This window comes from Lipotes vexillifer, unplaced genomic scaffold (genome assembly GCF_000442215.2).
Source record: "Lipotes vexillifer unplaced genomic scaffold, Lipotes_vexillifer_v1.1 scaffold543, whole genome shotgun sequence".
Lineage (NCBI taxonomy): Eukaryota > Metazoa > Chordata > Mammalia > Artiodactyla > Lipotidae > Lipotes > Lipotes vexillifer.
In genome coordinates, this window is record NW_006799055.1 from 2,148,022 (window position 1) to 2,172,445 (window position 24,424).

The window sequence follows — 24,424 nt, forward strand, 5'->3', positions numbered from 1 at the left end:
CCCGTGTGCCCTGCATCGGCAGGCGGACTCTCAACCACTGCGCCACCAGGGAAGCCCGCAATATCACTTCTTTTCCAAACACTCCTCACCTGTGCGCCCAGGGCTTGGACACCCGGCGTGGTTTCTAGTTGTCAGGGGATTCTCCCAAATAAGGAACTCATTTTAATTCACTGTAGGCACATATAGGATGAGGGGAGGCTAGGGGGATAAAATCAAGCTGACAGGAATGTGGGCGCCCTGTTGATCCTCACCCACTTCTCAGGGCCTCTCCGATGCCGAACTCTCAGCTGCCCCATTGGCCTCAGACACCAGGGAACCTCTGAATCCTGACCAGTGTCAGAATCCCACACCACCCCGAGGAGAGGATGTTGGGACTTGATAAAGATTTGCTGAGTGAATGAATGAAATTGTTCCTAAGAGGATTTTGAAAGATGATCAATCTTGGTATTACCCCTTCCCCCACACATTTTAACCGGGGTGACTTTAGTGGCAGGTCAGTGGGACAAAATAACTGGAGGGAGTTTGGACCACCTGGGTGTTTGTTTGCGTCTACACTTGACACAGGTCTTTGGTGGGACCTCCCTGCTGGTCGAGCCCTCTTCTCAGCCCTAGGCTGGCATCCACACTTGCCTCAGGCAGCTGGGAGCACAGTCTGTCTCTAATCACCTTGCCCCGTATCTAATCACCTTCATGGCATTAGACAGCTGACACTAGCAGTGGAAATAATAATAATAACCACTAAAATGCATTTAACCCTTACTCTTGCTGTTTCAGTCACCTTTCCAAACACCTTGCATTTAACTCATTTAATCCTCCTAATAATCCTATAAAACGAGGATTATCATTATTATCCCCCTTTTACAGATAAGAAAACTCAGAGAGATTAAGAGAGATTAAGAGATTAAGTAACTTGATCAAGGACACAGCTAGAAAGTGGCAGAACTGGGATTCAAACCCTGACACTCAGCCCAAAAGCTTTTGAAGGATTTTCCAGAGAATCAAAAGCAAAATCTAGAAACAGTTTCTAGGGGGTGTATTTATTCATTCACTGATTTATTCAATTAACATTAATGCTTGATGTCCCAGACTTTTTTTTTCTTGCTTTTTACTTTTTATCCTTTTTTTCCCCAGCCCCCGGCCACGCTGCGAGGCTTGTGGGATCCCAGTTCCCCAACCAGGGATTGGACCATGGCCATGGCAGAGAAAGCGCCAAATCCTAACCACTAGAACACCAGGACACTCTCTGGTTTTTTAAAGAATCAAGCAAAATGGGATTCACTGCATAGTCTAGCTTTACTCCTGGAATAGTAAGCAACAAACTGGATGTAATAGAGTCTTTGAATCCTAAAACTAAAAGGGACCTTAAAGTGATATTCAGGATATGATGATCTAACTGGTCAGGGACTTGTTTTAGATGATCTAAGAGCACCCTCTACCATTAAAAGAAAACTGGAAATCCTGTTTCTAGAGGAAACTAAGGTCGACAATCCATTTAGGAGATGCTATGATGATTATTGACCAGTAGGTGGCAGTCCAGGACTAATATTTAGCTCCAGCACTGCTTGGCAAAGTACCCTTTCAAGCCAATCAATTCCTAATTCCCAAGCCAGAGGAATGGCATGGTAAAGGGAAGAAAGTACGTACACACACACACACACACACACACACACACACACGGCTAATAACGAACCGATGCAATACTGATTTGTGTGAAATATCAAAGAGCAAATAACCCTCTCATAACAGAGTTAATCATGCACCTCTTTGTGGAATTTCAGAATTGCAGTAATGCCATAATTCGTTATTTAATACTTATTTCAGAACACAGTTGTTGGAAGAATCAAAGAGTCGGATAATAATAATTTCCTTAAATGTAGGCTATGAGGTATTTAGATGAGGCTACCAAAATGTGTTTGTTCGGTCAAAGAATACATAACACTCCTTCCCCAGAGCAACGTGTCAGTCAATAAACACTTACTGAATGCCTGCTATGCCCGAGGAATTGTCGCAGGCACTGGGGATAGATCCTTGAACAAGACAAGTCCCTGCCCTCAGTGAGCTTACATTCTAGTGAAGTGACACAGGATTAACATAAATTAATAAGATCATTTCAATTCTAGAAACTATTAGAAGAAAATTTGTAATAGGGTGGAAAATGTGTAATAAAAGAGGTCTTTCTTAGGAAGTGATATTTGAGTTTAAAACCAAAAGTTGAGAGGGAAGCTGTGGAAGGTCTAGGACAAGGCCACCCTAACACAAGGAACTTGAGACTTTCGACATTTGGGGGGCACGGAAAGACCAAGGTGGTTGGAGAATGGTGGAGAGTGGAGGGACAGGAGGCAAGAGGGGTCAGGCAGAGGGACCGCGGTAGCAGTAAAAGTGAGAGGTATGGTCGAGTGAACTAGGGTTGGAGCAGGAGAGATGAAGAGATGTGGCTGGATTCTCAGGATAGATTTTAGTTAGAGCCAACAGGTGTTTTTGATGGATTTGTTGGGGGAAGGCAGGTCAGAAACAAAGAGAAATTAAGGATAAGTCCTCCGTTTTTAATCTGAGCAGCTGAGTGGCTGGTGGTCTGTTTTCTAAAATTAGAATTTCGGAATTGAGAGGACAGGATGGAGGATGGGAGCTTGGTAAGTCTGAGATGCCTAGTCATCATCCAGATTAAAATATTGAGTGTTCAGCTGGCTCATAACAAAGGGACTCAGTGGAAAGCTGTGGACTACACTAGATCTGGGTGTCGTGAAAGAATTGATGGCAGTTAAAGCTATGGGACTAGAAGAGAACACCTGGGGCATCCGTGTGAATGCAGAAGGGAAGAGATGTGAGTACTGAGTCCTGGGGTACTTCGGTGTTAGTGGTCTGGCAGAGCAAGGAGCACTGACGAGAGTGGGTAAGCGATGGTCATCTTCCAAGGAGAGAGGGCCAACCATGTGACATGCTCCCAAGAGGCTGAGAGAGAAGAGGACAGAGCGCTGGTCACTGGCCTGAGCAAGCCGTCCATCATCTGTGACCTGATGAGTACAGATTGGTTGGTGGGTGGGGCATGAAGCTTGATGGGGTGAAGGGAGGTGAGGAAGTGGAGATGCTGAAGAGACAGTTCGTTCGAGGAGTTTTGCTGTAAGAAAGAGCAGAGACGCAGGAAGGAACTAGAGGAACAACGGGGAATCAAGGGAGGGTTTTACTTTTGTTTATGGAGTGAGTGGCTCTAGGGAGTGTTTGTGTGCTGATCAGGACAAGGCAGTGGTGGGACTGATGTTTGAAATTGTAACCTTTGAGATGGAAGGAGGGGCTGGCTCCAAGAACACAAGTGGAGCGATTGGTCCAGATGATCCATTGCACCAGGAGGGAGAAACACACCAGTTGGTACAGTGTGGGGATCCTGGCGGACCGTGATAGGCTTCCAGGCCAACCACCTACTCTTCAGTGGCCGCCACTGTCTGCCCTGTTCTCTCCTGTTGAAGTAAGGAGTGTCCACTCTGTGCCGGGATTCATGGTTTGTGGTCACAGCAAACAATGCATGTCCACACCTGCATCTCCAGCCGTGGCACGCCAATGGCAGAGGCAGTACTCTCTCAGGCTTTAGGAGGGACTGAAGAAAAGGCAGCACCGAGAGGCCGTGAAGCATGGGCCACTGACCAAACCCAGCTAGGCTTAGGCTTTCCAGGTGGAAGGACCACAGGACTGAGGCAGCGAGGTGGCAAGTACCCAGGTGAGGTCTCCAGCCTCCTACTAGGGTTTAAGGCCACGGCTGGGAGTGCCTGGGGGATGCAGCGCTGGGAGGGAACCAGGGCTGTGCCACAGGCCAGTGCGGCTGTGCCAGTGCCCTCCTGGGCAGGACTCAGGGGTCAGTGATTTGGGGCAATAAAGATGGAGTCTTTGGCTGAATGAGGTCAGGTTCTATTTCTGCGGCGCTACCACTCCCTGCCTGACTCCCACCATCTCCTGTTATCTGCAGCTGAGTGTGTGTGTGTGTGTGTGTGTGTGTGTGTGTGTGTGTGTGTGTCTGTAAACCCTCCTCTCTAGCCTCTTTTCTTCTTTTGGCTTTGTCTTCTCAGCCTCCTTTCTTTCCTCTTCCCCTTCTCCCTCAAACAGTGGAAAACACATGCTCAATCCTGGGCAAACATTAACCCCAGGTCACGTTTTCAAGAGGGGAGACAAGGCCAGCGGAGTGACAAGCGGGGTGCCAGGGCCGGGGTGCTGGCAGCCCTGCCCCACGCTGGAAAGGAGGGTCTGGTAGGGGCGGCCAGGGGACAGACCCCACCCCTGCCGGGCCCTCCGGCCGATAACCGCGTCCTCCACGCTGGAGCTGGGCCTCTGCAGAGTAAGAAATGGGGAAGGGAAGCCGAGAGAGGGAGGCCTGTGAGACGGCGGGGTCTCGGGCCCCTCACCTCCTCACCTCGAGGCGTCTTTGAAAATCTGAATAAGTAAGGAAGGGGCGCGGGGCGGGCCTGCGGTTCCGGCCTGGGAGCCGCCCAGGACTCGCCTGCCCAGGACCCCCGCCGCCCATTTTCGCGGACCCTGCTGGGTGGGTTCGGATCGGATTCGGGTGCCGCTTGGCCTCAGGCCTGGGAAGCAGCCCAGCACAGCCACCTCCCGGCCCAGGGCTGGGGGCCCCCAGGCAGGGAATTTATCACCTACATTTTCGCACCACCTCCCCCCCGCCCCCGCCCTGATCCGCTGGACGTGGGAAGTGGGAACCAACCACTTGACCTTTGCAGTGCCCCAGGGACAGGGCCCAGGAGAGGGGTTCTGAAACGGTGGTGTTACAGAGATTGGATTATTGGTGACATGAGTTTCGTTTTCAACTCCCCTTAACCTTGAAGGGGCAGCCAGTGCCCTGAAGCAAGTGGTTTTGAGCCCAGGATCCTGGGCAGGCAGCTCCTGGCTCAGTGACCTTGGAAAGGTCACCTACCCCTTTCTGAGTCTCCCTTGAATCCTCTCTTCAGTGTAGATGTTCCCCCCAGTTCTCCCACCTCTCAGGACATTGGTCCACGATTAGATGGCACAATCCAAATCATCCTTTAACTGGGCAGAAACTAAGATTTAAGCAGGGGAAGTTTATACCATAATTAAAGGGAGGGTTAATGATCTCCTTTTCTAGTGGAGCCCCAAGCCTGTCCCTAGCCCCAGGGTCAGATGCTTCCCGCCACATCGCAGCCCAGTTACACTGAGTTTACTAGGACACATAATATGGCTGTTTATTGAACATTTGCTAGCATTAGGTGCTGTTTGGGTAAATGCGTTGTCTCTAATCCTCACCACTACTCAGCAAGTTAGGTGTCATCAGCCCCCCTGTTCAGATCCGGCTCCCTGCTTACCATATCTGAAACCTTGCCCAGCCCCAAGAATTCTAATTCTCTCTTTAGAGAGCTAAGCAAAATGATTGACCCGGGCTCAGGAAAACCCCGGTGGATTAGGACTTGAAATCCCAGGTATCACATCAGGGGTTTCCAGTTTTAGGCCAATGTTAGGAGATTAGGAAAGCTCTCTTCCGAGGAAACGTTATTCTCTGAGAGCTCTTTGAGATTTACAGTGGGAGAAGGGAAATGAGCCTCAGAAACGGTGCGTGGTGAGTGGGTGCTATTTTCCTAAAAGGAGGAAAGCCCCTTTCATTCAAAGGGCCGTAGAATTCGGCTGGAAATGGGTTTCTTTGCAGTTAATCATCTGCAAAGCTCTTTGGATGCCTGATTCCAGAATCCCAGAACTCACACTTAGGGTCACAATTCCTGGGCATTTATTCGCCAAGCCCCACGGATGTTATTCCCATGGACCGTCCCCGCCCTTCTCCTTTGGAACAGAGCGAAACCCATTCCGTGGCTTTGGCAGGAAGTCTTCAGGCCCTTGTGTCCGGCCCTCTGCGACATCAAAGCCCCCCTGAGAGCAAAGGACTTTGAAAAGATACGAAACGCTCGGGCTCCCTTATCGCGTCCCTGCTCCCTCCCGAGCAAGTCGTAAATTCCTAGCCTCTGCGGCCTCTCCCCAACGCTCTTCTCGCTCCAAGGTCTCAAAGGACAAACTTGTCACTTACCGCCCCGCCCCTGGGTCCTGGCCGAGGCCGACTGAAGCGGGGATGGAGGGGCGCGAGGTTTGGGATGGATTGGAGGGACGGGTGCGGGGGGCGCCCCGAGCCTGCTGACACCCCTAGTTGACACTCCTCACGTCCTGGCACCCTGCTTCCCTCGGAAACCCCTCGGGGCGCGGTACCGCGCTCCCGCCGCGTGTCTGTGCTTCTCCGCAGGCCAGGAGGGCGTCCTGCGCTGCCGCCCGGACCTGGCGGGCCGCGAGCTGCAGCGGGGCGAGCTCAGCGCCGAGTCGCAGCGGGAGCAGAGCGCCGCGGGCTTCACGAGCCTGGGCGCGGCCGAGCGGCTCTGGCTGGCCGAGCTCAACGCGCAGTACCGCGCGCGCTCCGGCTTCCCGTGTGCGCTCGCCGCGCGCCTCAGCGACCGGGCGGCGGTGCCCCGCGAGCGGGCGCGCCGGCTGCAGCGCCCACGGGCGCAGGAGCTGAACACCGCACTGGGCGAGGCGAAGAAGGTCGGCCGCCGGCGTCTCGCCGACCCCTCCTCGGGGGCCACGCCGCCGAGCCGTAGCGGCCGCGCCGGCCAGCGACCCGGGACGCACGTCGTGACGCGCAAGGGCCGCGGGCGCGCGCGCTGCGCTTGGAACAGCGTCCACACCCGCGCACAAAGGCCGGGGAGAACCGAGGCAGTCTTACGTACGAATAGTAAGCCCTTTTGTCCACCTACCAGCGTGCTCACGCTTTGCCAAAATAGATAGTTGCGTGCTTTGCGGCCCCCCCTCCCCGCACCGCTCCCGGTTTATCCAGCTCACTGCTCCAATTCTTCACTCCCTTAGCGGCCCGCTGACACCAGCTTTTGCGGATTCCAGGGCGCTAATCCAGCTCTCTCTGGCTCCCCACCCTCTCCTGCCAAACCCCAGGCGCAAAGCAAAACGGACGGAAAAGGAAGCTTTTATTCCGCAGCGGTTCGTCTGTTTCTTTTTGCTTCTCCCACCTTAGTTGCTGCACGCGACATTTACATGTGAGTGGAAGCGCCTCTCTGGCTCTGGGACACGAACGGGAGCCAGAGCTGGGACAGCAAAGCGCCGGGAAAGCAGCGTGCAGGGGGACGGCGGGCAGGAGAGAGCCCCGCAGGGGCCGGCGTTGCGGAGGCGCCCCTTGGGGCAGAGAAGGCTGGGAGCGGGGGCTGTCTAGGATGGACGGGCCTGAAGGTCAGGGCCAGCGGCCTCCCGTCTCTCCCGGAGGTGGGCCCAGGAGAGCTGGTTTGTCAGAGTCCTTGGAAACCATGTCATTAAACATAATTTTTAAAATAATTGAATAACACTCATTGAGTAGTGCTGGATATCCGCACCCCCCCACACGAAGATGGGACCCCATAGCACTGATAAAGCGGTTGATGAGGGAAGATCTGTGCCCATAGAAAGCTTTCTGGCCAAAGGAGGCCAGACTGGGCAGCTCTGCACTGGTGGCCAGAAAGTCCACTCACACAGGAGGAGCCCACCACGTTTCTCTCTCACCCCCCAGCCAGCCAGCCATTTGCACTGGAAGGTCTAACGAACCCCGACAAATACTCCGTAGGCCTCTGTTGGCAAAGGAGAAACAAGCCATACCGTCCTCCTCACCGCAGACGGGGTAAGCCGTGGAGGCAGAGCTGGCCCTTTTGAAGACAAGAACCTCCATTAGTGACCAGGCCGGGTCTGAGGGACACAGCAGCAAGAAAACCTTTCCATAAAAAGCGGTGTGGCCGCACCCTTGGCTGGGGGCTAAATTCCACAGAGAGAAGCCACTGTGGTAGCACAAGAATTTTAATCACGGAAGCCCACTCCCCTTTGCCATCTTACAGACGTTCCCCGCTAGTGGTGAGGGTGAAGGCCAGAGGCTGGTCAGCGTGGTAGGTAGGGGAGCCAGGAAGTGAGCTGTGACCCCACCGAACCTGTACAACAGCTCCAGGGCCTCCCCTGCCAAGGGCAGGCGGGTGCCAGAGCCAGCTCTGGATGTAGGAGCACCAGGTGCACGTCACAAAGGACCTGGATGCAAAGTTGGGGCCCTTGGGCCTGGGGCTAGACGCTGACCTCCCTCCAGCCAGGGTGACTTGGGGGCTTTCCTGACACACGCAAAAAACCTGCTGCTTTGGCGAAGAGGGTTTTCTGGTCCAGGATACAAGCGCCAAGGGCTGGGCCTGAGCCTGAGAATAATACACTGTATTGAAGGTACCTTGCCCAGCCCTGGGGTGAGTCCAGCTCTCAGACAGATGGAGCCCAAAATGCAGAGTCTGAGCTCTTTATGTAAATATGCTCAAGCTAAGATAGGCAGGGCTCCCCAAGGCAAGATTCTCAGCCGTATTTTTAGAACGAGAGGGGATGCGATCTGGCCCTCTCAAGGCACGATCTGTGTCTCCAGTTACACAGTTACCTTTCAAGGGCTCAAAGCTTGTCGGTGAAATTGTTTATTTCTGCAGGAGGGGATCCGGGTGGGGGAAGACGCTAGATCCGCCCCTTCAAAGGAGCTGGGGCAGAAGGAAGAGTGCCTCTTCCAAAGCCCCGAGCGCTCGCAGCCGCGCGGGCGGGAGGGCGCGGGACGCAGACGTGGGCGCCGGCGGGGAAGACCCCGGCAAAAGCCCCCGGGGGCTGCTGCTTTCTTCTCGGTAGGAGCAGAGAGGCCAGGCCGGCCCTCCTGCAGGCCGGTAACCTGAGGCTGCCGAGGTCTGGCAGGGCAGTTTGTTTCCTGCCACATCTTTGCTCAAACAGTGACTCGTCCTGGGCTTGTGCCGGCCTCGGAGACGTCTTCTGGTTCCCGCGCTCCGGTGCGCAGGACGCGGGAGACAGACCCCGACGAGCGGGGACCGCGACCGCGGACTCGGACCTCAGCGTGCGCGCCAGCCTGGGCGGCGGGGTGGCCCGGAGCGCGCCGAGAGATGTCGGGGGAGGGGGCGCAGAAGCGGTGGTGTGGATTCCAGGGTGAATAATTAATACTTTTACTTACTAATTCGTTATGAAAGCACGATGGCAACTCTAAGAAAAGTTGGAGAGCAAGGAGCTGATTTCAGCTCCTTTCAACCCCTCCACGCACGCTGCCTTCCGAGATGGGGGGCTGCTTCGCCGACTTTCACTCCCCCTTAAAATGTCCAAGGCCAGCCGGCGAGCAGGGGGCGCCCCCCGGCGAGCGTCCCCGCTGGGAATTCCCGAGCTCAGTCCCACTCACCTATGTTACCGGGTAATTAAATGGGGGCCTCCTTTTCGTCACCCAGACAGGTACGCTTTAGGGTCTGGGTGTCCAAAGATGTGCACGGACACGGGTGCGGGAAGAAAGACAACCCAATTCTTGGCATAACCTTTCGTCATTTTAAATGTGACGCATTGCCAGAGTTCAGCCACCGGATACGGGGTTCCGATTCAAAAATAAAGACGAGCTCTTTTTCAGAAAGTATTTACTGTGGGACAGGAGTGGATGGATACCTTCGTTGGCAGTTGGAGAAAAATCTGGATGGAATCAATGGAAAACTCACCATTCAATAAACTAATAAACTGCAGTTAGCAGGTGCCTGTGAAAGGGAGAAATAAATAGGACGCCGAAAGAAAGCAGTCAGAAGTGTCACAACAGCTGAACCTGGTTGTTCTGCGACTCTTTGGTGTGAGTGGTGGGGAGTTTGGGTTCCGGCAAGGAGGCCAGTTGGTTTGGGGTTGAGAAGGCAGTGTTTCTAGGGTGGCACCAGCAGCCCTGTAGTAATTTACATCTTTACAGAGTGCTCTGAGTTACAAAGAGTGCCCCTATAGTAGCTCACTTAAGGGTCGTGACTGGGACAGCTAGCTGTGTGGCCTTGGGAACATCACCCAACCCCTCTGGGCCTCAGAGTTCTCCTTTGTAAAATGGAAGGGCTACAGACACTAAGTCCTCTGTCCCCCCTCTTGGGAGAGTAACTTCCCAGTGGGCTCAGTGACTCAAGGAGAGCTGAACCTTTATCTGAGCCGCTTCCTTCAGCCACATAAAGCCTACTGCGTAGGGGTTCCTAGGAACATATTTTCATATGACAAACAAAGGTCACTCTAGGCACTAGACATTGGGGAGTGAACAAACGGTAACTCCACGTCAAAGCCACGTGAGAACATTTAGGTGTTGCTGGCCTGGGGGCCTCTCCTCTCCAGCATTAGGGTTTCCCTCTGGGGTGAGATCCCAAGTGCTCTGTCTCAGGGCTCTAAATCATGCTCTGTGCTCATGCATCACACAGAAGTAGGGTGTGTTATACAACATCCACACTGTGTCCAGAGACTGATTTTGTGGGGGGGGGGGAGAAAAAAAAAGGAAGAAAATGTGTAACCACCATGTATTCACATAACTTTCAGCCAGTGAGCAAAACCAGATTTCTGCACCCAAATATCAGCCCTTTTCCTGAGGCTTTTTATTTTCCTAGACCTCCTGGCTTTGAGGGGAGAAAAAAAAAATGTGTTCCTTGCCCTGCATGAGAAAGCTTGCTGTTTTCTCCTCTCTCCTGCACTCTGAGTGTTAAAACTCTAGTCCACCAATAACCTGCCACAATTTCAGGGACTTTTCCTCCGGTAGAGAGGCCCAGAGACTCAGTTTGCTTGGGGGAAAACATTCTTGACTCCACTGGGTGGAAACACATCTGCTCCTGTGAATGAAGCCTGGACAGCTGTGGGCAGCTGCGGCCCCTCCCTGCTGTTCAGGATGAACATGTTTGACTCCTTTGTGACCTGATGGGGCTGAGCAGGCAGCGGACTCTGGGGAGGCCTACAGAAAGGACACTGTGATGGATTTCCTTCCCAGAGATGTTAGCCGAGCGGGCTGTAGCGTGGCAGGGTGGGGTGTGTTGGGGTCAAACCACCCATTATAGAGCCTTCCTTTGTGTGAGGGGGTTGCCCACTGAGTGCGATGGCCCAAGAACTCCCTGACTCCAAATTAAGTAGAGATTGAGTCGTTTTTCCACATCAGTGTAGACTGCCAAGGTGAACAATTGCATCAGACAACACTCTCTTCCTTCTCACTCTTCCTTAATTATCCTGGAAATTCAGGTCAGTGCAGGGTGAAGGCTTCCTGTGCAGGGGAGGAGGGGCCGTCTGCAAGGGCTGCGTTATTTGGATGATTTCCTTGACCTAAAAGGGGCTTCAGAAAGTAGGCTTGCATGCTAAGGTGGATACAGACAGCCTGGCCTATCAGGGTTACAAGGGTCACGGGTGCCCCAGTTCCAGGAGCCACAAATATGGGGAAAAGCAGGGTCCCCCAAGCTGGAGCAAACACTGGGGACCTTTGAGCAGGGAGAGAGCCCTGTCAATGATCTGTGGATTCAAGGAGTGTCTCATCTGCCCGGAGGAGCAGCCCGCCCCTTCCGGTGCCTCCTGCCCCCGCCCCCCTCGGTGCCCCTGCCCTTGCCAGCGGCCGGGCTCCTGGAAGCTCCGACCCTCTCCGAGGAATGTGGAGGGGCCGCTACACTGTCAGTAACAAAGGGACGGCCTCTTGATAACCCGAGTCGTGGCTGCCCCTGGAGTCTTCCGGACCCTTTATTTACCTGGGTCTCTTTCCCCCCACCCTCTCCTGCCCTAAATAGCCTGCTCAGGCTCTGGCTCCATGGGGTCACAGCTTCAGCCCCAGCTCAACCCCACCCCCAAGCGTCCCAAATAAGTTTGCCTCTCTCCAGAGCAATTCACTGAAGCTGCTCTGGAGACGGAGGTATGGGCTGGAACAGAGCCCTGAGCAGTGGAGTTGGGGACGACCGTCCAGGGTGGTTCTCAGCTCGGGCCAAAAGACTCAGAAAGCTACCACGCTCCTTGGGTCTCCGCTGGGGGCCCTGCTGCCGGTGGCACCTGCATCCTTCCAGGCCCCCACCCCTGCACCCCGAGGCTGGAGGAGCTGCCTCCCCTCCCCCATCTAGAGCAGGTTTCCAGAGGATAGGCACGTCACAAAGAGCTGTCAGAGGCTAAGCCGTGGAGACAAAAAGACACCCTGGCTCCCTTCCCATCAGCCACCTTCCACCCCTCTCTGACTGCTCCCACCACCCTGCCCCTGCAGGGACCTAGATGGGTCCTCTCCTGGCTGAGAGGGCAACCCAGAGGTGAGGGGACATTTCCACTCCAAGGAGCTTGTCCAAGGACATTGTTGTTGCCTCCTTTTTCCTCACCCACAGCCCAGGGCCCAGGACCATGAGCGGGACCATGCTACTGCCATAGGGGCCCATTTTTCCATGAAGGAAACCAATCAGTGTCCTTTCTCCAGCCCTCACACCCCACACCCCCAAGTGAGTGGGCCTCACTGAGATCTGGCCAGCTCCAGGGCCTGGCGTGACCCCTGGGGACAGATCAACTCTGGCCGCTCCCAAAGCATTTGGGCAGGCAAGCCAGAGCCCTTTCTCCAGGGCAGAGCACAGAGACACAGCTGGAAAACCGGGACAATTAGCCAGCGGCCGGCGGCCGGGCCATAAAAACGCAGGAAGCGGCCACCGCAGGGCGGAGGGGATGGCTGTCCCCAATAAAGTGATTGTTCCAAAGAATGCCCACATTCCGAAGACACAGGCTCAAGCCTGGGCCTTGGCTTTCCAGAGCTGGAGGCTTGGGAGGGGGTTGTGAGGGGCGGAAAGAGGGATTGTGTCTCCCAGGAAGAGGAGGAAGATGTTTGCTAGATCAAAAGTCTGCAGTGCCCACCACTTAACCTCCCCTATCCCCGCCCCGTCAGGACCGCAGACGCCACCCCCCCTTGCATCCCTCCTCCCCATTCAGTGATTTGGATTCTGTATTGGGGTTTGCAATTTGTTTCCTATTTTATTTCTCAAGAGGTCTGAAGACACCCAGCTGCCCAGGCTAGGCCCCGGAGGCCCACAGGGATGAACTGCTCCAGGTCTCCATCAGTTGAGTGGCCAGTTCGCTCCCCTCCGCCCCAATTTTAATCTTCTTCCTTAGGAAACACAGAGGACGGGGGACACCAGCAAGTAGGAGATCCCAGGGCCTGGTCCTGCTTGGGCCTGGCTTCTCTGCACTCTGCGGCAGGGTGGGTGTCATCTGTAAAATGAAGATGACTACGCCCGCTTTATTCCCGATCCAGGGAGGTGAGAGGATCTAGGGACATAAAGGACACTGGAAGGAGCTCCAGAAATGACAAGAGGAAGTGACAAATGCCGGAGAACGCTCGGCGGTGAGAAGCGACAAGGGCAGATTTGCAGGAGAGGGGCTGCGCCCCGCTGGTTCCCAGAGCGCTCAAAGCCACCCAGCCAGCCTGCCCAGCCCGCCGCCCCGGCCGCTGCGACTCTCAAATCCGAGTCTGGCAGCGCCGTCTGGGCTCGGAGAGAAGGCAGACGGCGACCGCCGGCCCACTCCCCGAGGTCGCCAAACCGAGATGGGCGCCTGAGGGAGCAAGTCTGGTTGCCCTGCGCTCCTATCCGCCGTGGCAGGCCCTGAGCCAGGCCGCGCAGTACAGGTCCCCAGAGCCACCACTTCCAGCCCCTGCCCCTGGGACACAGCGATTCAAAAACCAAGCAGGATCCTTTCTCAAACCTTCCCCACTCGGGGCTTTTCAGGAACAATCATTCGTGATGCCCCGGAGTTCCCTTCCCATCCCCTGAAGATGAAAAACAATTTTCTCTGGAGAAATGTTTTACTTTGCAAATGAGAAAGTGTTTTTAAGCCATAGGTATGATGTATGACATAAATACCTAGGTACATATTAACAGAAATTCTAGACTCCCTGTTCCTTGATTTTTAACCATGTATTTAACTATATAAACATATAAATGTAACTTGCTTAATTTTCACAAACACACCAGCACTCTGCTCAAGAAACAGAACGTTACCAGATCTCTAGCAAAAACCCTCCGGCTCCCCTCCATTACCGCCCTCCACTAGCCTGACTTCTACCACCCCTTTTATGGTTTGCAGTTAAGACTTTTGAATCTTGAGTGTAAATGCTTTTAAAAATTTCTAATTGCTTTAAGAACTTCCCTGGCGGTCCAGTGGTTGAGAATTCCCCTTCCAGTGGGGGTGGGTGGGTTCGATCCCTGGCTGGGGAGCTGAGAATCCCACCTGCCTCGCAGCCAAGAGACCAGGACACGGGACAGAAGCGGTATTGTAGCAAGTTCAATAAAGACTTTAAAGATGGTCCACATCAACAACAACAACAAAAATCTAAAAAATTTTTAATTGCTTTAACTTGAATCCCAAATGTGAGACGAACTCGGAGATGCAACCTGCAGCTAGGGTCTTAATTTATCTCGTGTGGAGGGCCAGCGGTTTCCTTGGGGAAGAAAATAAATGATCAGAGGTGACAGTTGTTCGGGGCGCGCAGTCGTTCTGGCCAGGGGCGCAGAGCGGAAAGGAACCGGCCCATTTCTCCTGGCTCGCCTCGTCACCTCCCGAGTTGGCCAGAAACGTTGTCATCAAAGCAATGGCTTCCCTTTTCTTTTCTCTTTGGGATGGAAGGAGCTTCTTGACCACCGCCCCTTCCCTGCAAATGCAGAAACACGACTCCTTAGCCTCTAAACCCAGATACCCACCAAGATAGCTCTTTCCCCCTCTCTTTTGCAAGTCTCTTGATTTCATTCTTTGAACCTGTGATTGGAGGTTAAAGTGCACCAGGTTGGAAGGAGGAAGCTCTTAACAATAAAGGTTTGAATATTTAGCTGTGATGGGTCGCTGCCCTCTCGCGAGCTCCCCCCCCCCCGCTTATCTTTTAAAATGCAAATCGTGTTTCGGGGGGTTGTGCGCCGGGTGCACGCTGCGCCTCGACGTCTCCAGCCATTGGTGTCTGTGTCATTACTAATAGAGTCTTGTAAACACTCGTTAATCACGTAAGGCCGCCGGCCCGGGGCTCCGCACGCCAGCCTGTGGCGGGTCTTCCCCTCCTCTGCAGCCTAGTGGGAAGGAGGTGGGAGGAAAGAAGGAAGAAAGAGAGAGAGGGAGGGAGGGAGGAAGGGAGGGAGGAGACAGGCCAGAGGGAGGGACCGCCTCAGAGGCAGAAGCGCCGCGAGGAGCCGGCGGAGCACCGCAGGCCGGGGCGCAGCCGCCCGCCGCTCCTACGCCCCCTCGCCCCTTCCCCAGCGCGGCCCCCGGCAGCCTCCCGCGTGCGTCCCCGGGCAGCATGGTGAGGTTTGCCGTCGGGCCCTTGCCACCATGTACGTGAGCTACCTCCTGGACAAGGACGTGAGCATGTATCCCAGCTCCGTGCGCCACTCCGGCGGCCTCAACCTGGCCCCGCAGAACTTCGTCAGCCCCCCGCAGTACCCGGACTACGGCGGCTACCATGTGGCGGCCGCCGCCGCCGCGAACTTGGACAGCGCGCAGTCCCCGGGGCCGTCCTGGCCGCCCGCGTACGGCGCCCCGCTCCGCGAGGACTGGAACGGCTACGCGCCGGGGGGCGCGGCGGCCGCCGCCAACGCCGTGGCCCACGGCCTCAACGGGGGCTCCCCGGCCGCCGCCATGGGCTACAGCAGCCCCGCCGACTACCACCCGCACCACCACCCGCACCACCACCCGCACCACCCGGCCGCCGCGCCCTCCTGCGCCTCGGGCTTGCTGCAGACGCTCAACCCCGGCCCCCCCGGGCCCGCCGTCACCGCCGCCGCCGAGCAGCTGTCCCCCGGCGGCCAGCGGCGGAACCTGTGCGAGTGGATGCGGAAGCCCGCGCAGCCGTCGCTCGGCAGCCAAGGTAAGCGCGGCGGCGCCCTGCCGGCCGGCGCCCGGGGAAGGGGCGGCCTCGGCCTCCGGCTGCGGGGCGGCGAGTGCCCGGTGCGGACCGGCGTCCGGGGCGGTCTGGGGACTCCGCGCCAGGGGGGCGGGGCGGGGCGACAACGTCTGGGGGCTCCGGTCCCCGGCCCTTGCGTCTGGGCTGGCTGGGGTCGGGAGTGACTATTGTGGTCTCGCGAGCAGTGTTCAGTGTAGGGCAGAGAGGACGCTTCCTCTTTCCTCCCGTCCCTCATTCATAACGTCCTTAGACTCTTGGGAGAGTCCCGCGAAGGGCGGCGGAGCGCGGCTGCACGGGAGCGGGATCGCCCTCCTCGCTTGCTGCCGCTCGCACTCTTCCGGTGCGCGGCTTCCCTGGAACGCCCCCGGGCCGGGCTCTAGGCCGTCTGTGCACGCCGTCCTTGCCCGTCCGGGCCACTCAGGATGAGTGGTGGTCTGGGGACCAGGAGGGCGGCGAGGCTGCGCGTGGGACCAGATTTGGCCATTCGGGGCAACTCTGGGCACCGGAGCTCCGGCACGTAGGGAGACCCGGCAAAGCTGCTGAAGCTGGAAAGAAGGTGTTGGCCCCAGGAGCTAAGTAGGGAAGGGGGGGGCGCCCGGGTCTTTGAACCTTTGATCTGCAAAGGGGTTATTTCAATCAAAAGCCGGAGGGCTGGGACAAGACACCCCGGGACTCCCCTCCTTTCTGCAGAGGGAGAAGGAGAGGCAAGTCGTGGCGCAGATTCAGCCGCTGCTTCAGACACGGATCATTTCTCTGGAACCCTCCTTTCCAGGATCTCCTCTCGTGTGTGTGTGCGCGCGCGCGCGCGCGTGTGTGTGCGCGTGTGTGTGTTCATTCAAGAAGCTTGCTCCAGAGATGTCTCTGCAAAGATCCTAGCTTTGCCGGACTGTGTTGGCTCATAGGTTCCGGGTCTGCCCCTTCTGGTGTCGGAATGTGTGTCAAGGTGGGAAGGAAGTTCAGTAGGTGTGGTGAGAGAGTCCTGTTGGGTCCCTTTTACTCCACGAAGTCTATCCCAGTCTTCTGCACTTCCGCTTTTTTCTCTTCCCTCCTTTCTGGCCCAGCCCGGCCCGCATGCAGGTTATGGACACTGTGCAGAAGTTTATAGCCAATTACAGCCGTATAAATCAGAGCAGCCGTTGGAGGCTGTCTCTGGGCCTCGGTTTTTGCGTCCCTGGGCACATGCCGGGACCGACCAGGTGGGAAATGCGGCGGCCCGGGGAGAAGGCCTCAGGGCCGACCTGGAACCTCGGCTGAGTCCCTTCCCCAAGAGGAGGCGCCCTCGCCTGCACAGAGTGCGCTCCAAGGAAGGCTCTTTGCCACAGAACCTGCCTGGGGCGGGGCTGGGGCGGCCTAAGGGAGACCCTTGGCCAGTCCCGGGAGAGTGACCGCGGAGCAGGGGCGGGCGGGGGTGAGGAGAGGGAGGGGAGCCGCGGGAGCCCGGGCCGCGGGGTCAGCAGATGAGAGGCCGCTGTGAAGTCCCGCGCCGAGGTGGCAAGACCGCAGTCGGCGCCGGGCGCCCTTGTGATGCTAATGTGGGGAGACCGCGGCCCGCGGGCCGGAGCCCGACTCCTCTGCGGAGTGTCATCTGTCAAGGGGCGAGGGGGGGGTGGTACTCCGCCCGGCCCGCTTTGATATACACCTTCCCAGCCCCGCCATTGTCTCTTTTAGGGTCCGGAAAGAGGGTGGTGACTTTCGCAGTCAATAATGAATTCTGACAAGTCCCTCTCATCTCTCCCCTCTTCTAGTCCCCGCCTTGGTTCCCAGGGGGTGCGGGGCGCCTCCAAGGCCCTTGGGGCGCTGGCCGCGGGGCGCACAGGGGTCCTGGTCACCGCGTCCCCCGGTCCCTCTGGGATACGGAAAAGGCAGCCCCCGAGCCAGAGCCGCTCCCAAGTACCTCAAGGCCACTATCGCTGCTGGAGAGTTCGGCTGGGAGAACTTTGCGCCCGGCTCTCCAGCCCTGGAGGTTGTCCTTTGTGGCTCCAACCTGGCTCCGGTGCCAGCCCCGCCTTATACTATCTGCGTGACCTAGTCTGATTCTCAGTTTGCTCCTCTGTACGAAGGGGCCACTACCGCTGGCAGGTCGAGTGGGTTGGAGGCGGCAGCGCAGGCTCCCAGGACGTGTCAGTTCCCTTTAATTTCTTCGCGGGCGCAGGGTCGGGGCTGCTGCGCGCATTCAAATGCTTCTGCTGGCCGTGTTGATGTTAATGCGCCTGGCGGGGAGGGGGATGAAAGCCCCGCCGCCATTTGCTCAGTAGTGGTAATTCAAACAGAATGCGGTTGTTATTAAGGCATTGAAAGGGCTTTTCTTTGATAAGATCGCCTTGTCCTGCATTGTTTGGGGCTGTGTTCTCCTTTCAGCGGCTTGGGGGAGCTCCCTCTGATCCGGCCTGTATCTTCCCAGGGCGCTTTTGTTGTGGTTTGCAAAGGGTTTTACCTGAACAAAGTCGGCCTGCGGGGCATTAAACACCTCCGAGCAACTCCCAGACCCTTTAGATCTAACTGTAGCACCGGGCACGGGGCGATTGAACCTGTTCTGCTGCGAGAAGACCCCGACCTGAGGCCAAGTGGGAGAGAACAGCTCCTGAGCGGGGCTCTGCCGAGGGCTGACCTGGGACAGACCTGGTGGAGACACCAGGCTCCGGCCTGCTCCGACTTGGTCGTGCTGTTTGTCAAGGCCCTTCAGTAAAACAATCAATCCAAGGTTTAATATGTTGACTCAATCCAATGAGCATAGATCACTGGTCAGGATAGCTCTGGCAGGGTTTGCAGCAGAAATAAATGGAGGATTAAAAAAGAAAGAGTGCCAAATGCCAAACCAGGTTCGGCCAGGTATAGAGTGTCCCCAGAGAGAGGGATTATCTGCCTGCCAGACCCCGGCTCAGAATTCCTTCCACCCGATAGATAGGGCTGGGGCATGTGTGTGTGAGTGTGTGTGAGTATGTGTGTGTGTGTTTCTGGTGACTTGAGGGAACACGTCAGCTACTGCACCCCCTTCCCACTTCTAATAAAACAAACAGAAAGTAACAACCCCACCACCACCACCACAAACAACACATATCCACAGTGCCAGCTGTTTTTAGGGTAGGTTTCTATCCCTGGTAGGCCTGAAAATCTGAATATTCCCAGGACTCTGGTGCCTCTGCCCAGCCCTCTTTTCCTCTGGGCCTCACGGACTGTATTTGGTTTACAAAACCGGTGGTGGGGTTCTGCTATCTTCTGCGTATATGAATTTAAATTTTTCCTTAATTTTCAAAAACTGCTTAATCCCAAAACGAGTTTAGTTGTCCCAAATAGCCCCATACCCTCCCCCCCAGGACCCTCTGGGGGGGGTCTTGTCAGACTCAGCAAGAACTGCGGGGCATTAAACACCTCCGAGCAACTCCCAGACCCTTTAGATCTAACTGTAGCACCGGGCACGGGGCGATTGAACCTGTTCTGCTGCGAGAAGACCCCGACCTGAGGCCAAGTGGGAGAGAACAGCTCCTGAGCGGGGCTCTGCCGAGGGCTGACCTGGGACAGACCTGGTGGAGACACCAGGCTCCGGCCTGCTCCGACTTGGTCGTGCTGTTTGTCAAGGCCCTTCAGTAAAACAATCAATCCAAGGTTTAATATGTTGACTCAATCCAATGAGCATAGATCACTGGTCAGGATAGCTCTGGCAGGGTTTGCAGCAGAAATAAATGGAGGATTAAAAAAGAAAGAGTGCCAAATGCCAAACCAGGTTCGGCCAGGTATAGAGTGTCCCCAGAGAGAGGGATTATCTGCCTGCCAGACCCCGGCTCAGAATTCCTTCCACCCGATAGATAGGGCTGGGGCATGTGTGTGTGAGTGTGTGTGAGTATGTGTGTGTGTGTTTCTGGTGACTTGAGGGAACACGTCAGCTACTGCACCCCCTTCCCACTTCTAATAAAACAAACAGAAAGTAACAACCCCACCACCACCACCACAAACAACACATATCCACAGTGCCAGCTGTTTTTAGGGTAGGTTTCTATCCCTGGTAGGCCTGAAAATCTGAATATTCCCAGGACTCTGGTGCCTCTGCCCAGCCCTCTTTTCCTCTGGGCCTCACGGACTGTATTTGGTTTACAAAACCGGTGGTGGGGTTCTGCTATCTTCTGCGTATATGAATTTAAATTTTTCCTTAATTTTCAAAAACTGCTTAATCCCAAAACGAGTTTAGTTGTCCCAAATAGCCCCATACCCTCCCCCCCAGGACCCTCTGGGGGGGGTCTTGTCAGACTCAGCAGGACCCAGCCAAACCGTGGCCCCCCAGGGTGGTGGAGGAAGAGAAATGGCTCTTGGGTTAGGGAGGTTTGTCATTACCCATGACTGATGGTCTGCCTTGCAGTTCTCAGCGCTAACTTCGCCTTCCTCCACAGTGAAAACCAGGACGAAAGACAAATACCGAGTCGTGTACACGGACCACCAGCGTTTGGAGCTGGAGAAGGAGTTTCACTACAGTCGCTACATTACCATCCGGCGGAAAGCCGAGCTGGCCGCCACGCTGGGGCTCTCCGAGAGGCAGGTGGGAACCCTCCGGGGCCTGGTCACTGCCTGGGGGAGTCCAGTGACGAGGGTTAGAAGCCAGGCCGCAGGATCCACCTAGTTCTGTGGGCAGATTAAAGCAAGAAGATGGAGAGCATTTTCCTTCCAGATGCTTTTTATAAAGACTTCTTGCCCCTCTAGTTGTCTTCTTTTTTTAATATATATATATTGTTGAACTTTTTTTTTTTTTTCTATTTTGGGGGACCTGGGAGGTACAAGAAAAAACTGAGTATAGTCTAATCCAGAATTCTATTTGGGTCAATAAAGACTTAAAGGCTTACTCCTTCTGTACCCAGCACGGTACCTGGGCAAGAAAATTAATATAAGACCCCAATCCCTGCCCATAAAAACTAGAGGGTTGAGGCTTGGCTCGTGAACACTCTGTGTGGTCTGGGAGAAAAAAAAAAAAAAAAGTCAAATTCACAGTCAGGAAACCCCACATTAAAACTCATTCTCAGCCCCAAGGTGAGGAATATTACATTTCAGTTTAGCTTTGAGAGGCCAAAGGTTGTTATTTTGAAGTGCATCCAGCCCTGGCCTCCTCTTGCTTGGTGTGAAAAGGACCTAGCAGTTTCTGTTTTCCTCGCTTCTGAGACTCTGAACTTTTCCAGTAAAGTTGTAGATAAAGGTTGCTTTGGAAAGAAACCTGGGGAAAGAGGAGGGAGGGGGAAGCTCTTCTCTCTCGAGTCTGAATTGGGCTTGGGAAGGCCTCCAACAAGCACTCCAGCACCGGGCCATTACGGGATAGTCCATGAAAAGCTGTGTGAAGGGCTGGGATCCTTCAGGTCCAGAGGGCACTTCTTTGGCCTGAGAAGGTGACACTGGTGTTCGTGCCGAACACTGTCCCTTTTTTCCTTCGCAGCCGCTTCACCACCTTCTGTTTCTCTCCGCCTTTCCATTTCCAGGTTAAAATTTGGTTTCAGAACCGCAGAGCAAAGGAAAGGAAGATCAACAAGAAAAAGCTGCAGCAGCCGCCGCCGTCCCAGCCACAGGCTCCCCAGCCGCAGCCAGGTCCCCTGAGAAGTGTCCCGGAGCCCCTGAGTCCCGTGTCTTCCCTGCAGGGCTCGGTGCCTGGCCCTGTCCCTGGGGTTCTGGGACCGACTGGGGGGGTGTTAAACCCCACTGTCACCCAGTGACCCACAGTGGCCTGCGGTAGCAGAGCAATTCCAGGCTGAGCCATGAGGAGCATGGACTCTGCTAGAATCCTCAGGAAAGACCCCTCCCCTCCCGCCCACGACCGTTCACCAACCGACCTAGCCCTCCAAGGAAAAATGGGGGCCTGGGGGAAAGACCAGTGCGGTTGGAGGCCTCAAGGAAGACGTTCTCCCAGATTTTGACTTTTTCCGGTCTGACTCTTTCTGCCACTAAGGAGATGGGAAATGACCACCGGGGCTTCCTTTAGTACTGGCAGAAACACTGCCTGGACTGGCTAAACAGACCAGCCTTTCAGCCCCTTCCTCAGCTCTTTGCCTCCTCAATCTGCAGGATGCCTCTCTGGTTGGAGCTGAGAAGGGAGAGGGACTCGGGGGACCACCAGGGATGGAGTCAAGATGGCTGCTGTCCACTCACTGCCCTCCAAGGACCGGCTGGGCTCTCTTGCCTCAAGGGCAGGCAAGGTTCAGACCACAGAAGCCAGAGGCAGCCGAGATGGAAACCTGGACCCACTGAAGAGTGCAGAACCCCCAGGTCTTTGTCTTTCTTCTCTTCCCTTCCCAGGCCAGGAAAGGCTTGGCTGGTGCATGTGCAGTGTGTGGTGTGAGGGGGAGGTTACTGGACTCCAGGCCTGACGAGGGGGCCCGAGACAGGGCCTTGTTTAGAAAGCCTGTCACCAGAGCTTCTCTGGGCTGAATGTATGTCAGTGCTATAAATGCCAGAGCCAACCTGGACTTCCTGTGATTTTCACAATCTTGGGGCTGATGAAAAAGGGGAGTTTTTGTTGTTGCTGCTGCTGTTTGGGTTATTGGTCTGTGTAACATCCAAGCCAGCATTTTTAAAGCCTTCTGGATCCATGCGGAGAGAAGTGATACGGTGAAGGGAAGTGGGGGGGGGGATATTTGAACACAGTTGAATTTTTTTTTTCTAAAAAGAAAAAAAGAGATAAAGGAGCTTTCCAGATTTCAGATTCTGTCTTTATCACCTTCAGATTTTGTCTGCAGTTATTATTAGTAGTAGTATTTTAAGTAATGAAATATCCTCTCTACTTGCCAACTAGAATTAGGAAAATCAAGGAGGGGAGCGGAGAAGGTTGTCTGGACAACCTCATTTTACCCCAGAGCGGCAGAAGCCTGAGGGAGCAGGTTCTGAGACCTACCCTGCCCCCAAGCCCGAGCCCAGCCTCGGACTGTGGAATGTGTGGTTCTCCTGGGGGTGCCTGTGGGCAAAATGCACAGCTGAGCGCTCAGCTGCTTCTCAGCTGGGGGAATGATGGGGAGTGAGGGTGAGAGAGCCCGCTCACAGCGTCGCATCGAGTGCACACTGAGGCAATCGCGCACACTCCCTTCATCGGTGACTCCCTTCTCCCTAGGATGCGCCCCCCCCATCCAGCTAAACACAAGCATTCAAGTAAAAATTGTCGATTTTCTATTTCCCCAAGGCAACGTTTCCACGAATGTAGACTCCAGTATATCGGTTTCCGTGAGCCCTTTCTGACTCCACCCCTTGCCTTGTCCCGCGCTGTTTCCCTTCCCCGCTCCTCCCTCCACCTCCCCCCACAGACAAGAATTCGAGACCCAGCAAAAGAAGATCCTTTTAGTGATGGTTGCTTGTTATCTGGCTGATTCGCTGGGGACGGGGCTGCTGCCCTTGAGGTTTCTGGTCCTGGAAGCCGCCGACCTGGGCGCTCTCGGCGGGGCCTGCGGAGAAGGGCTTTGCCCTCAGTTGCGGTCTTTCCCACAGGCAGCCTGGAGCCCTAATCAGCGCCTCCACCGAGGGAAGGGGTGCCCCGAGGGCTGGGCAGGATGAGCGGAGCTGCGAGGCAGAAATAGCCCCTGGAGCATCTCCCCGATTCCGCGGCCCTTCCGGGTGGCGCCTTTCACTCCGGGATTGGGAAAGGGCTCCGGGGCTGGGCCCGCGGCCCCCGAAGTCTTGGGCAGGAGGCGGCCCGGCCGAGGCGGGAGACGCACCTGGGCCCGCGGAGCACCGGGAGGGCGCCCGGCGCCCGGCGCGGGGAGGGCGGCGCGGACCCCGCTCCCGGCCGCGCCCGCGTGCCCGACCCCGGGCCGCCGCCGAGGTTGCTATGCGTTGCTGTGAAACGCCTGTCAATAAACCCTGTTTGGACAGTGGAGCGAGAGCACAAGGGTTGTTTGCTTAGTGGTTAGAGGTTCAAAAGTCGGCATTGTCCCACTGCAAGCGATTACAAGTTCTTCCCCTTCCCAGGGCTCGGCCCGAGAGCGCTGACGCCCGCGCGCGGCGCGCATCCGGGCGCGGAGGGGCGCTTGGCTGCTCTCGGACCTGCCAGTACCCTGCTCTGGGCGGCGAGCGGGCCGCCGGCCACCAGTCCGCGGAAAAGCCCAGGAATGAGGGCCCCCGCCGGCAAGTGAGGCCACCGCGCCTCCGACGCCAAGGCACCACCCCTGGAGCAAGCCCGGGGGAACGCGGGGACAGGGCGCGAGCGGGCGGCGCAGCCTGGAGAGGCTTAGGGAGGTCGGCGCCGGGACACCCAGGTTTATTTTTGACGACAAGACCTAGCGGCTCCGAGCGCCGCCCGCACCGTGCCGGGGGTCAAGGGGCCCCAACCCCTCGGGCCTCCAGGTGCCCTGTCCCGGGTTCTGGCCACCAGGGGGCGCGCGCGCGCGCGCTGCTCGCCGCCTCTGGAGGAAAGGGACGCAGTTGTGACCCAGCTGAGGGGTGCAAACTCCAGGGCGTCTCCGACTCCGCTGGTCCCAGACCCAAGCGGCGAGCCTTCCCCGCCACGGTCCCGGGCCTGTTGAAACTAAGTACAAACTAGGTCAGGTGCAGAAGATTCTTGGATCTGGTGAATGTTTAAGAAAAATTTGGGGGAGGGGAGCTATCCACTAAGAGTCTTTTTGGGGACTTCCCTGGCGGTCCAATGGTTAAGACCCCGCGCTTCCACTGCAGGGAGCGCGGGTTAGATCCCTGGTCTGGGAACGAAGACCCCGCACGCCGCAGGGCGCCCCCGAAATAAAGGGGGGTCTTTTTGCACAAGACGTTTCTTTAAGAAAA

The 24,424-nt window shown here is 56.1% G+C and overlaps 2 protein-coding genes across 2 annotated transcripts in view; both read left to right on the forward strand.

The window, feature by feature from the left end:
• The window catches only part of URAD (ureidoimidazoline (2-oxo-4-hydroxy-4-carboxy-5-) decarboxylase), a 10,608-nt gene extending 1,631 nt beyond the window's left edge, over positions 1-8,977 (forward strand). The window contains exons 2-4 of the mRNA XM_007471463.1: positions 6,239-6,686; positions 8,520-8,660; positions 8,764-8,977. Coding sequence (XP_007471525.1) covers positions 6,239-6,686; positions 8,520-8,660; positions 8,764-8,977 — 803 coding nt within the window. The remainder of the gene's footprint in view (positions 1-6,238; positions 6,687-8,519; positions 8,661-8,763) is intronic.
• A 5,765-nt stretch (positions 8,978-14,742) lies between these two features.
• Positions 14,743-22,438, forward strand: CDX2 (caudal type homeobox 2). The gene is made up of 3 exons (XM_007471442.1): positions 14,743-15,658; positions 20,077-20,222; positions 21,148-22,438. Exons 1-3 carry the CDS (start codon positions 15,124-15,126, stop codon positions 21,376-21,378), a joined length of 912 nt encoding a protein of 303 aa, XP_007471504.1. The 5' UTR covers positions 14,743-15,123; the 3' UTR covers positions 21,379-22,438.
• The last annotated feature ends 1,986 nt before the right edge of the window (positions 22,439-24,424 follow it).